Below are 13,249 nucleotides of genomic sequence, written 5' to 3'. Positions count from 1 at the left end.
GGTGTTCTGACTGAGCTCCCACCGAATGGGAGAAGGCGAGAACCAGGGTAGAAGGTTGTGTGTTCCATGAGCAGAACTGGGCGAGGGCGCGTGTCTATGGCCGTGATTGATGCGGGCCACAGGCAGCCACGTGTGTCCGTGCCTGTGACGCAGCCCCTGCTGTGAGGGTCGCACCTCTGCCTGTTGTGTACAGGTCCCCGGAGCTCCGCATGGCTCTGTCCACCGGTTCCGGCTCATTGCCTGTGCTCGCTCTGGAGACCGATGGCTCCTAGGCAGCTGAGAAGCGCTTGCGTCCGTATCGAATGCAGGATTCCAGCCGGAACCGCGATTTCTCACCTGGCCTGCTGCCCAGGGAGTCTCCCAATGCTTTTCAATACCAGCGCCTGGCTCTTCCCACCCAAGAATAGCCAGGTGGGCTGGCAGGAGATGGGCGGGGCTGTCCACTCTCGGTGGTCATTCTGTGGTGGGTGTCTCTCCCTCTCTCTCTCTCTCTCTGTGTAACTCAGACTTTCAGATAAATAAATCTATAAGGAAAAAAAAAGGCAGAATCATAGAGATAGATCTTCCATTCTTTGGTTCACTTCCCACATAGTTGATGGCCAGGCTGGGCCAGGCTGAAGCCAACAGCCTGGAATTCCATCTGGGTCTCCCACATGTGTGGCAGGGCCCAAGCACCTGGGCCATCTTCCACTGCCTTCCCAGGCCATTAGCACGGGGCTGGACTGGAAGTGGAATAGTTGGGACTCGAACCGGCACCTGTGTGGATGCCGGCACTGCTGGTGGTGTTTTACCCTGCCACTCTCCTGATCCCACGGTGCATTTCCACTGTGGCAGAACCTTGTGTGGTGACAGAGTGACAGATGCCAGGGAGCATGTACCCAACTCATGTGTCAGTGCTGACCATGGCACAGGCGTGTGGCTCCCCAGGTCTCGGGGGGTGGGGGTAGGGTTCATTGGCCTCTGCTCTTCTGTCATGAATCCAGTGGCAGGCAAAGCACCCCAGATCTGTGTAGACTTGGGAAGTAGCAGCCCAGATTGTACACAGTGTCTAGTTAGAAATGGAAGGAGTGCCAGATGTGCCAACAAAACCGGAAGAAGGGGTAAAGGAGCCAGCTTTCCCATCGCACGGGTGCCTGGCAGGGGGTGGGGGTGCTGTCCATGGGTGCCCGAGCTGAGCCGGCAGCCCCGTTGGACGAGGGCAGGGGAAGGGTGGCAGCCGCCCTCATGCAGGAGCTTCCCACATCCCAGGGACCTGCCACGGCCTCTCCCTGCGTGAACCCTGGATGCAAGACTGGGGGACGAAGCTGAGCTGAATGGAGACGAAGCCTGTAGCCCCGGGCCACCCTAGCTGCAGCAGGAGAATCTGGGTGCCGTTGCCCAGGTTCTCGCGGGAAGAAGTGAAGGAAGCTAACAGGACCTTCCTGTGCCCACCGCAGGTCTGAGAGGCAGGACCAGCTGTTGGGCCACACATGGAGGCGGGCAGGCGGGCACAGGGCCCTCAGCCTGCCCAGAGCCCTGGAAGGGAGCGGCTACACACCGGCACCTGGTGTGGCCACGCGCTGCCACTCGTGCCGGTCCTCCTCGTGCACCTCCTCCGGCATCGCCGCGGCCACCGGGGCGAGGGTGTCGCCTTCCTGTCTCACCCACAGCAAGTGTGGCCACTGAGCAGTGTGCTGGGTGGGTGCTGAGACCCAGGCCCTCCCTGCCACTCCCAGCAGCCAGGCAGTGCGGTGGAGCCCTGGACAGCCAGATGGAGACACCTCCCGGGGAGCACGGACTTGAGTCCCGGAAACAAGGGAAGCAGTGATGCCTGCGGCTGCAGAGCCCAACAGACACTGCGTGGCCCAGCCATGTGCACAGAACGCCTGCCCCTGGAGGCTCGGCGGCCTCCGTCCCTTGTCCCAGTTAGTCATGTTCTGCTGTCAACTGGAAACTCCCAGATCAGAGGTCTGTGGGGAGAAGCCAGCCTGAGAGGCAGGTGTAGACATGGTGACTGTGACCCAAACGTGGAGCCTGGGTGGCACGTGCGGGCAGGTGCCCAGCAGGAGCAGAGCTGGAGCTCGGAGACCTGCCCGCGGCAGGCGGGGTGTGGCCGATCACGGGCCAGGGGACCAGGAGAACTTCTCCAACTGCAGAGCAGAGAGAAGGGAGACCACATGAGCAGGACGGGCGTCCAGGGCTGCATGTGTAATGGTAGGGATGTGGGGAGGAGGCCCTGTGTGTGCAAGCCCTGGCTCAGTGCTTCTCAGAACTCGCGGCTGGCACCAGGATGCAGGAGCACAGAGCACAGGGCACAGGCCACTGAGCAGGGCAGGGGCCAGAGCACAGGAGACAAGGAAAGCGGGAGGGAGCAAGGTGTCGCGCGTCTCTAGGAGGCCACACAGGACGAGGGTGACAGGAAACACTCAGCTCTCAGCCCAATGCTGGGTCAGTGGCATGGCCCCCAGCAGCCCTCCCTGCAGTAAGGGCTGGAGACCTCCAGCAGGCAGGAGTGCGTGGGGGTCAGGTGGACGTCCTGTCCTCTCGCCTGTGATGGGTCCAATGGGCTGCAGCCTCACGCAGGGAGGATGGGTGACAGCAGTGTTGGGAGGGTCTGTAGGAGGATTGGAGGCCGAGCTCATCAAGCGGGGAGAGAAGATGGAGCCACGGTAAATGCATGGTGAAGTCGGAGAAGGTGGAAAAGAAGTGAAAGACAAAGAGGAATCTGGGAGAAGACGTGGGAGACGGGGCCGCCCGGGTGTGCAGAGGGCACGTGCTGGGCGCCCCCTGAGGAGCAGGTGGAGGGAGACGGAGGGCGCTGGGGAGGGCGGGCCTGACCGAGGCAGGAGAAAGCTGGAGTGGCCGGGCTCGCTCCAGAGAAGCGGACTCAGCTGGGAAGACGGGCAGTCGTCACGACACCGTCCGTGCCCAGGGAGACACAGCAACCCCGGCGAGTGGGTCCCAGACAGCCGAGCAGCGGGCACGCACAGCGAGCGGATGGTGCTGAGGGTGGCTGTGGCGGCGCAGCAGGCTAAGCTGCCCCTTGACGCCCACGTTCTGTCTCCGAGTGTCTGGTTCAGGTCCTGGCTGCACCACACTTCCTGTCCAGCTTCCTGCTGATGTGTCTGGGAGAGCAGCAGAGGATGGCCAAGTGCTTGAGTGCCCTCCACGTGGCAGACCTGGACGGGGCTCCTGGCTCCTGGCTTCAGGCTGCCCTGGCCCAGTCCTGGCTGCCGCAGGCATGTGGGAGCAGTGATGGGAGCTCTCTGTCCCGTGTTCTCTCCCCGCCCCCGTCACTCTGCCCTTCAAATGAATAAGTGTGAAATTTAAAAAAGAAAGAAGTGGAAGCTCCAGCAGGCTGAAAGGGATGCACTGGGTCCACAGCAGTGTCCGGCAGCCGGGCCTGCACGTCGTCCACCGTGCACTTCCTGAATCCAGCACTCGCCGAGACCGCGCTGCGGGCCGTAAACCCACCTTCCTTCCCAAGTGCAAAACAGGCTGTGCTCACAGCCCACGAGGGAATTGACATCAGTAAGGAGAGCGGCCGGGAGACCCGCGGTACTTGGATATTAAGCAGCATATTTCTAAATACTCGAAAGACAAAGAAGTCACCAGAGAAAGTTTTAAAAAGTATGAACTACAGAAACGAGCTGGGCATCTGGGGAGGCAGTCCCGCTGCCTCTCGGAATGCGTGTGTCCCGTGTTCAAGGGCGTGAGCTCCAGCCCCTGCTGCACTCCTGACGCCAGCTTCCTGCTCGTGCTCCGGGGAGACAGCAGGTGAGGGCTCGAGTGTTGGGCCTCTGCACCCACGTGGGAGACCCAGAATAGTCCCAGCCCCTGGCTTTGGCCTCACCTAGTACTGGCTGTTGTGGGTATTTGGGGAGTGAGCCAGCAGGTAGAATCAATCAATCTCTCTCTCTCTCTCTCTCTCTCTCTCTCCATCTTTTACATAAAGAAAGAAAAATTAATTTAAAGTATTTTAAAAAAATAAAATATAACCAAATTTTATAGGATATTAGCAAAAGCACTACTTAGGGAGAAATTTGTAGCATCATATATATATTAGAAATGTTTATATACATATATGAAGTAAACAGCCACCTAAAATCCATCCATTTTCTAAGCTTCTGAGGAAAATAGAAAAGGGAAAATTTCAAATAAGCAGAGAAAAATAATAAAAATCAGAGCAGAAATCAATAGAGTTATGACCAGAAAATCAATGAAACCAAAAGCTGGTTTTTTTGAGATCAGTAAAATGAATAAGCCTGCAACCCCAACTAGCTGAAAAGAGAGAAGGCACGAGTTTATCAATACAGAAGCGAGGGAGGGGCTATCGGTGCCGACCCCCCAGACCTGGAGGATAGCAGAGGGGCACGCCCGCCTGTGAGGCTGAGGGCTCAGGTGGGCACTGCGGGGTGGGGTGGGCTGCGCGCACTCCGACGGGAGGAGCCAGGCCCTCAGCTGCCACAAACCGGTAATCAATGGCCTGGCTCCTGCAAGCACTCAGGGACGAAGGGCCACTGTTCTCTCTGGGCTCTCCCGTAAGGTGACAGCAGACGGAAGCCCTGCCCTCCTTGTGCCAGAAGCAGACCCCCATACAGGACGGGAAAGTGCAGGTCCCTCTGAGCTCACACAGACTCTCAGCGAAAGGCCTCCAGGCTGGGTACAACCACGTGTGAGGAATTCTGCTCTGTGCCCTGTTGGGATTCACTCCAGAAATGCAGGGCTGGCTCAGCATTGGAAAATCACTTAGTGCAGCAGCCAAAGAAAACTGCACGCTCGCGCCAGCAGGGCAGGAGCTTTTCACCGAGTCCACGCCGTGCACGGCACAGACCGGCTCAGCCTGGGAAAGAACCGAGGCGGGAACCTGCAGCCGGCGTCCAGTGGTGTGAGGAAGCGGCAGCTCTCCCGCCACAGGGACCTCCCGCGCCCCAGGCCTTCTCAGGCCACTGCAGTGAAAGCAGAGGGGAGAGAAGCTGTGCAGATGGCACCGTCACACGGCAGAGTGACCCACGTGGAGACCCCGAGAGAAGCTCACCAGCAATGAGGCAAACCTGGCGCCCACTGCAGCGCGGCAAGACGGGGCACACGGGCGTTTTTTCTAAGATTTATTTATGTATTTGGAAGAGTTAGAGAGAGAAAGAGAGAGAGATCTTCCACCTGCTGTTTCACTCCCCAGATGGCTGCCAGCATCCAGGCTGAAGCCAGGAGTCGAGAGCTCCATCCTGGTCTCCGACGTGGGTGCACTTGGGCTTTCCCAGGCCAGCAGCAGGGAGCTGGATCAGAAGTGGAGCAGCCAGGACTCAAACTGGTGCTCTATGGGATGCCGACATCGCAGGCAGCAGCTTTACCCACTGTGCCACAGCGCCAGCCCCGATACAAGCTGTTGACACACACACATGACCAGTGGCTCTCATGTTTGTACATGTGTATGAACACAGCACACACAATCAGCGGCCTTCATGTATGTTTATGTATGCATATGAACAAGCAGGTGCACACACAAAGAGGAAGTCATTAGGAATGCATTGCATCTGTGAGGCCAGGACCCTGGGGCGTGTGATGGGAGAGGCTGGGTGAGGCCGCAGGTACCGGAGGCACAGACTGACTATGTGTCCCCAGATCCCTGCATTGGAATCCGCGCCCGGATGGGGAACCAGCAGGCAGGACCTCTGGAGAGCAGATCACAGTTGGTGTCCTCCGGATCGGATCACAGGCCGGAGCTGGCTGTCCCTTTTCTACCCTCACAGACATGGTTTCTCAGGGCCCCTGCCCCAGCTCAGGCAGCGTGGACAGATGGGAAGAGAGCATTGCTGGAACGTCACTCCTCCCTGCCTGACTTGGGTGCAGCACAGCCCCACTCAGGCTCCCTGGAGTCCTTGTGGGGAGCAGGTCAGAGGCAGAACCCCCAGCACCAGGGACGGGGCTGCAGAAGGGTCAGGAGCCACCCCCAGCTCAGTGAGCAGAGGCTGCGGAAGCGTTGGGAGCAGCGCCCTGGCTGGAAGGCTTGAGGGGCCTCACAGGACAGCGGGCAGCGGAAAGATTGGCATTGAGGGGTGGCAGTGGGAGGGCGATGGGGCCACAGAGCACAGGAGTTGCAGGACAGGGGGGTCCCAGGGTCCTGCAGTGGCCGATGTGTGACAGTGTGACCACACATGCAGTGAAAGTGTACCACACGGGCTGGCACTATGGCTTAGTGCACTAAACCTCTGCCGGCGGCACAGGATCCCACAAGGCCACGGGTTCAAGTCCCAGCGGCTCCACTTCCAATCTAACTCCCTGCTAACACACCTGGGAAAGCAGTGGAAAATAGGCCAAATCCTTGGGCCCCTGCACCCATTTGGGAGACCTGGAAGAAGCTCCTGGCTCCTGACTTCTTATCAGCCCAGCCAGCTCCTGCCATTGTAGCCATTTGGAGAGTGAACCAGCAGATGGAAGACTCCTCTCTCCCTTTCTCTCTCTAACTCTTTCTTATAAATAAATCTTTAAAAAGAGTTAGTAACAAAGTATCCATGTTGGTTCCTCCACTGAAGCAGAGGTACCACCTCCGTGCAGACTGCTTGTCACAGTGGGGAGGGAGAAGTGAGTGGACTTCCTGTCCTGCTGGAGGACTTCACTGCCCTTACAAGGAGAAAGGCCTCCTCACCCCACCCTGTCCTGGAACCCAAGGCCTGTGTGCCCGAGAGGTCCATGGCCCGCATCCGTGTTCCATGTCCCTTCTCTGCGTCCTGTGTCCATGTCCCTCCTCGTGCTTCTGTCGGCTCCACACTGCTCAGTAGACATCTCTGTCAAGGCCGCCCATGGCCACGGAAGGCACTGGGGCTGCGCCTGCCTCCTCCGGGATGGTTCCTGTGCTCTGGGCCGGGGCCGGGAGGCGCAGTGCGGTCGGTACAGCGCCCTGAGCCTGCTCTCCCGACCCCTGAGCTCCCCACAGGCCTGGCTGCAGCTCTGTGTTGTGGACCCCACCCTCTACCTGGGCGTGAGTGTGGCCCAGGGCCTGGCCCCAGGGTGCTTCCACTTTGCCCCCACTGCCCCTCGAGGTTCCAGCTGCCCACAGGACATAGAGTGGGCGTCATGAAACTCCAGCAGCACAGCGTGACCTCCACACCCCAACAAGCAGGGGACTGGGAGCATGGGAACTGGCAGCAGGCAGGCGCTGGACACAGGCCGTGTGGGCTGGGCCTGGCTGGGGGCAGCCCTGGAGGACAGGCCGTGTGGGCTGGGCCCTGGCTGTGGGCAGCCCTGGAGGACAGGCCGTGTGGGCTGGGCCCTGGCTGGGGGCAGCCCTGGAGGACAGGCCGTGTGGGCTGGGCCCTGGAGACCCACATGCCATCCACACACATCTTGCCAGGGGCTGGCAGTCACCTCCACCCTCCCCCACCGAGGGCCTTCCTGTGGCTGTCCCACACCTCTGCAGGCCTGGGGTGCTGTCCACACATGTCTGCTCAGGGGGCCTAGACTGAGCCGCATCTGTCGGGGGCTCCAGGGAGGTGCTGGGCAGCCACTGCCATACCAGGTCCTACAGGCTCCTGCGCTGGTCATAGCAGACCCCTCCCCAGCCGTGTTGGCTGGGTGTGAGTGGGAGGTGGATGCTATGAGTAGGTTTGCGTGAAGCCTCAGTGAGTGGTGACTCCACAACTCTCTTCAACATACTGCGGTCTGGAAAGAGGATGCCAGGCAGTTCCCCAGGTCTGCAGGCGGGGAGCGGTGGGGTGACAGTGGACGTTGCATTCCAGGCGGGGTCCCCGGGGCAGGTGGCTCAGGGTCAGCACAGTGTCAGCCCTCTTGGGGGTCCCTGACGTTCCCTGCAGGGCTGCCCTGGTGGCTGTGATGGGACGGAGCCGAGGTGCTCACCTTGTCTGTTGCTGTTCTGCAGCCAAGAAGTACAAGAAGGTGACCGGCAAAGAGATCTACTCGGACACCCTGGAGAGCACACCCATGCTGGAGAAGGAGAAGTTCCCGCAGGACTACTTCCCAGAGGTGCGTGGGGCCCCGCCTGGCCCCTGTAGCGAGCACTCGTGCAGAGGCCCCACACGGCCCCGCTTGCGCCGCAGGCCCGGGGGAGGAGCCCTGGCGCAGTCCCGCATTTGGCTGCGTCTGTCTTGCTGGATGGCATCCATTGCAGGCCTGTGTGTGCTTCAGTCGGCCTCTGCACTGCGCAGTTCTCAGAGAGCCCTGCCATCTGCTCCCTCGGGAGGGCTCCCTGCCACTCCACAAGCACGGGCTTGCCGTGAGCTTGCCGTGAGCTTGCCGTGAGCTTGCCATGAGCACGTGGGAAGTGAGGCACAGGGGCTTGCCGCCTGTTGGTGTCTGCCACCTGCTGTGCTCTTCCTGGAGCCCTGGGCTTGGTGAGCTGGTCCAGGTTGTCCCAGACCAGGGCAGGACGAGGCTTGGCTGCTCAGCGTTCCATCAGTCAGCACATCCTGTAGCCACTTCAGGCAGGAGCCGTGCCTGAAAAGACACAGGTGAATACTGTGCAGGTCACCTGTGGTGCCCTGTCCTGTGTCCATGTCCCACGTCCACGTGCCAGATGCTTGGGTGTCAGTGGGTCAGTCTGGCTGGCAGGAGAAACACCACGGTGACCACAGTACATGGGGAACGAGGGACTGCGGGGATGGGGTCCTGTCCCTTCCCCAGCGTTCTGTTTCACACACAGGACCTGGGTCATACAGCAGTCGGCAGGCGTGGAGCCCACGTGGCCTGGACTGGTGGCTGAAGCCCGTGTCCCTGCGTTGTGCCTGCTACTTGGGCAGCCGCCTGCTTCCTTTGCCAGTCGTGCACTCAGTGTGACGTGCTTTGTGGCTTGCCTGGGGTCGCACTGTGCAGCCGGTATTGCTGGAGTCCCTGTGCCTGTGTCACCAGCTGTGTGACACGGCTGTGCCGAGTGCCTTCTCTTGCCCGTTTGTCGTCAGTTCAGTCGCGGGGTTTGGGAGCTCAGGTTGCACAGCCACATGCTGTCCCTGACAGCGTCCATGTGTTGGGACAGCTCCACCCCTGCGGTGATGCAGGGCGTGGTGTCTGGGGCTTGTGGCTCAGCCCAGTCAGGCGGCCATGCGGGAGGGGCTTGGTCGCTCTGACTTCCACAAGGCCACACTTTATTAACTTGCTTTATGACCCGCGGCTAGAGTGAGGGATGGGGCTGCCCTGTCACCCCGCAGCTCATCCATCGTGCCGGGCCGAGGCCGCGGTCCCTGCACTCAGAGGTTGGAGGAGAACTGGGGGTGCGAGCCAACGTCGAGACCTTGAGGATTCCCCACACGTTGCCACCCTTGATGTCCCCTGGCAAGATCCTTGTGGTTCCCTCGGGGAAGCCATGGGCCATTCAGGGCCCCAGGCACAGCTGCCCTCTGGCCTCTGTCCACCCCAGCCTGACCCTCGCTCACCCAAAGGCCTCTCTGGGGCTGGTGCTGACTGGCACTCTCAGAGTGACCAGACACAGACTTTGGGGCTCACCTGGCAGCAACCACAGAGGGAGAATTAAGAGGAGGCCAGCAGGGCTGGTGGGGGCAGCCCTGGGCTGGTCCTAGGCAGAGGCACAGGCAGCAGTGACCCGGTGGTGGTGACCCGGTGGTGCTGCTGTCCCCGCTGCACTCTCCCCTGTGCTGTGGCAGCTCCCACCCTACCCCTGCACCAGGGCGTGGTTCCTTCCACCCAGGTTGGGAGCCAGGATACCGCCCTGTTGTGACACAGCGACAGGCCCTGCCCCCTCTCCTCAGCCTGTGTCCTGTCCTGCCGGGCTGTGATGGTCTGAAGGGACCCTGGACCCGCAGGGTCTACTGTGTCCTGGAAGAGCAGCCCCTGAGGGAGGAGGGAGCTGGGGCGTCTGGCCTGTTGCCCTCACCCCGGGATCAGGTCTGGCCACCCTCTGGGGTGTTCAAGGCACCTCGGCTCCTCCAGGCCAAAGCTTCATGCCCACAGCCCTCAGTGGTGTGGAAAGGAGGCTGGGGCATGGCTTGGTGTCCAGGGTGTGAGTGGCCCTCTCCTTCCCATGGGACAGGTGGCCCCGGCCTGAGCGCTGACCCTTCCTGCGCTCATAGACTTGGCCCAGGCGCCTGCGTCTGGGAAATCCTGGAAAAGCCCTTGGGGCACTTTGGGTGGACTCTGTCTCTCGGCGTTCGGCCCAGCTCGGCTGATGAGCAGACCCTCGTGCTGCTGGTGACCACGTGGGGCACACGCCTTTCCCCGGACGTATCTCGGGGCCATGCGTGTGCCCCAGGGTGCGTGTGGGGCGCACAGGAACCCCAAGTGTCGGTCACCCTGTGACGTCGCAGGAGGAAATCTGCTTCAATTCCCGTGAGCGTCTGGCCGTCGTCAGCGGTGTGGCACTTTCAGGTGTGTGCACACTTCACACGCGTGTGGCAGGTCGTGTGTGTGGACGGAGGGGACGGCGGGACGCCCTTCCCTGGCCCTGTGCCCGTGTGCCAACCGCTCGGCTCCACCTGAACGCTTTGGGGAGACGCCGGTCTGACACTGACTTCTGTTTCTTTGATCGCCATCACTTAGGGATAATCTGAATGTGATCGCCGCGATGGAGGCTGATGCAGTTCCAGATAATTGCGCCGCTGCGTTTAAACTAGCAGCACTCCCACTGCTGATGGATGGGCGCTCTCGGCTCCGTGCGAGTCTCAGATGATACCTGCGGGAGCAACACTCCAGATAATGGGAGGCCATTTTTAAAAAGCAGATTTGTATAGTCGATCAGGTCAAGTCATTTTTTCCCCGTGCCCGTGGTGAGAAATTGGTTGTTACCATAGATCACGGGCCTGCTGCAAGCTCTTATGAAAGATGGATTAATCCCGCTAATGCTGGGAGCAGGCGTGCACGCGAGGGCTGTGTGCCCGTCACCTCCCACAGCCACTCTTTGCTCGGTGCGATTTATGCCGCCTTTTAGGAGATGAAGCCTCCTGCGCCCGCCATCCGTCTGCCTGTGAAGGGACCCCATTAGCAGGGCCTGGGCTGGGAGTGGATGCTGGGAGGGCACATGTGGCCGCCCTCCCCGGCGTCGGCGTGCCCTGCGTCTCGGGGTGACACCTGCTGGAGTGCAGGAAGCTGGGGGCTGCAGGGCACCCCCTGGGAGCGTGGAGCCACGCTCCACGGTACTGGTTTCAGACGGTGCTCAGTGACCAGAAATTCCCAGAACGTAGGCCAGGAGGGGAAGGACCAACCAGGGACCTGAGCAGACCCTGTCCAGGCCCACTGGTCCTCTGCTTGCGTCAGCAGGGCCCCGGGCAACAGCACCCGTGGGGCCCTTGAAGCGCAGTTCTGCGACACGGTGCCGGGTCCCCACTGCACCTCCCAGACGTGTGTGTGCGTGCACCTGCATGTGTACGAGCGTGCATGCAGTGTTGTGTGGATGTGGGTGGGCATGTGTGTGTGCTGGCGTGTGCATGTATGTACTGGCCTGTGTTTGTGTGCTGGCATGCATGTGTGTGCTGGCATGTATGTGTGTTTTGTCCTGTGTTTGTGTGTTAGCATGTTTGTGCTGGCATGCATGTGTGTGCTGGCATGCATGTGTGTCTACTGGTGTGTATGTGTTGGCATATACATGTGTGTGCTGGAATGGATGTGAGTGTGCTGGAATGGATGTGTGCTGGTGTGTGCTGACATGTGTTATGTGTGCATATGTGTATGTGCTGGGGTTGTATTGGCATGTGTATGTGTCTGCTGACATGTGTGCTAGCATGTGTGTGCTGGCATGTCTGTGTGTGTGTGTGTGTGTGTGTATTTTTGGGTAGATTATTTGGCAGGCGAGCCACAGGAGTGACCGCTGACGTGGATGCTGATTCTGGGAGTGCTCAGGGCTTGGCCAGAAGAGGAGCCGGGGTGGTCAAGACAAGGGACCTGGGGAATGAAGAAGCTGCATACTGGGTGCTGGGTCCCGGGTCCGGGTCCTGGTCCTGGGTGCTGGGAGCTGGGTCCTGGTCCTGGGTGCTGGGTGCTGGGGCCCTGGGTGCTAAGTCTGGGGTCCAGGGTCCTGGGTGCTGGGTCCAGGGTCCAGGGTCCTGGGTGCTGAGTTCTGGGTCCAGGGTACTGGGTGCTGAGTCTAGGGTGCTAGGTCCAGGGTCCTGGGTCCTGGGTGCTGGGTCCACAGTATTGGGTCCAGGGTGCTGAGTACTAGGTCAGTCTTGGGTGCTGGTCCTAGGTTCTGAGTGCTGGGTCCAGGGTCCTGGGTGCTGGGTGCTGGGTCTGGGGTGCTGAGTAATGGGTGCTGGGTCTTGGGTCCTAGTCCTGGGTCCTGGGTGTGGGGTCCAGGATGCTGGGTCTGGGGTCCTGGGTGCTGGGTCTGGGTCCTGGGTGCTGGGTCCAGAGTCCGGAGTCCTGGGTCCTACTGTGCCCTGACTGGGAGGAAGTGGGGGCCCTGTCTCCTCTCTAGAGACAGGAGTATGGTTGTTAGGGGCAGTGAGAAAGCTAGGGACAGCGGCTGGGCCATGGGGCCGGCAGGGCCACTTCCCGTCCTGCCTCTCACCTGGCTGTGCTGCACGAAGCAGTGAGGTGCCCACCTCTGCGCTGCCCGGTGCCATTTCTCTGGCCTTCCACGCAGGGACCGCGCGTCATGTGGTTGTTCTCCAGCGCCTTGGTCACCCCTGCAGTACGCCCCAGCACATGGAGGCGGGGGTCTCCGCCTGCCTGCCTCTGCCGTTCTGGGAGACCCTGTGCACCGCCCCCATGCTTGCCTCCGCCTCACCCCCCGGGCTGACCTGGGAGGGCAGGTGTTCAGGGGGTGTTTGTCGGGGTAAGGAAGGGCTCCTCCCAGAGCCTCCAGGGGATTTTCAGGGCGCTCCCTGGGCTGTGTGTCTGTGCCACTTACAGTTGATTCAGGGTAAAGTGGGATGGGAAATTCAGGTTTTCAGTCACACTCATGGGGCTTGGCAGCTGTGAGCGGCCAGTGGCTGCCGTGTTGAGCTGCCTAGGCCCAGAACCCTCCCACGTCCCTCCCGTCCGCTCGGTAGCCATGTCCTGTGCTTGGCTGCCCTGCCCAGTGGGAGCAGAGCCCCTCTGCCCAGAATGCACCAGAGTGGTGCTTGCGTGACGCAGAAAGAGGACGTCAGGCCGCAGGCCCCTCCCGGGCGTGGACAGGGCCACGCCCTGCCCCTCCCTCTCTGGTCACTTCAGAGCGCAGGTGGGTGTGGCAGCAGAGCCCCTCGCGCAGGCCCTGAAGTGCAGGTGCTTCCTGGGGGCGCTCTCGTGGGAGGGCCGTCTCAGGCCACCTGGGCCGCAGAAGCACAGCGCGCTGGCTGAGTGACCGGTCGTGTTCATTTGCCATGGCTCG

At 60.9% G+C, this 13,249-nt stretch overlaps 1 protein-coding gene across 8 annotated transcripts in view; it reads left to right on the top strand.

The window, feature by feature from the left end:
• The window catches only part of INPP5A (inositol polyphosphate-5-phosphatase A), a 157,129-nt gene that overhangs the window by 105,544 nt on the left and 38,336 nt on the right, over positions 1-13,249 (top strand). For all 8 annotated transcript variants that reach the window (XM_070057048.1, XM_070057046.1, XM_070057050.1 and 5 more), the window contains exon 6: positions 7,856-7,959. In XM_070057048.1, the coding sequence (XP_069913149.1) occupies positions 7,856-7,959 (104 nt within the window). The remainder of the gene's footprint in view (positions 1-7,855; positions 7,960-13,249) is intronic.

This window comes from Oryctolagus cuniculus, chromosome 15 (assembly GCF_964237555.1).
Source record: "Oryctolagus cuniculus chromosome 15, mOryCun1.1, whole genome shotgun sequence".
Classification (NCBI taxonomy): domain Eukaryota; kingdom Metazoa; phylum Chordata; class Mammalia; order Lagomorpha; family Leporidae; genus Oryctolagus; species Oryctolagus cuniculus.
The sequence above is the reverse complement of the archived record's forward strand: the minus strand, read 5'-3'. Positions and strand labels throughout refer to the sequence as shown.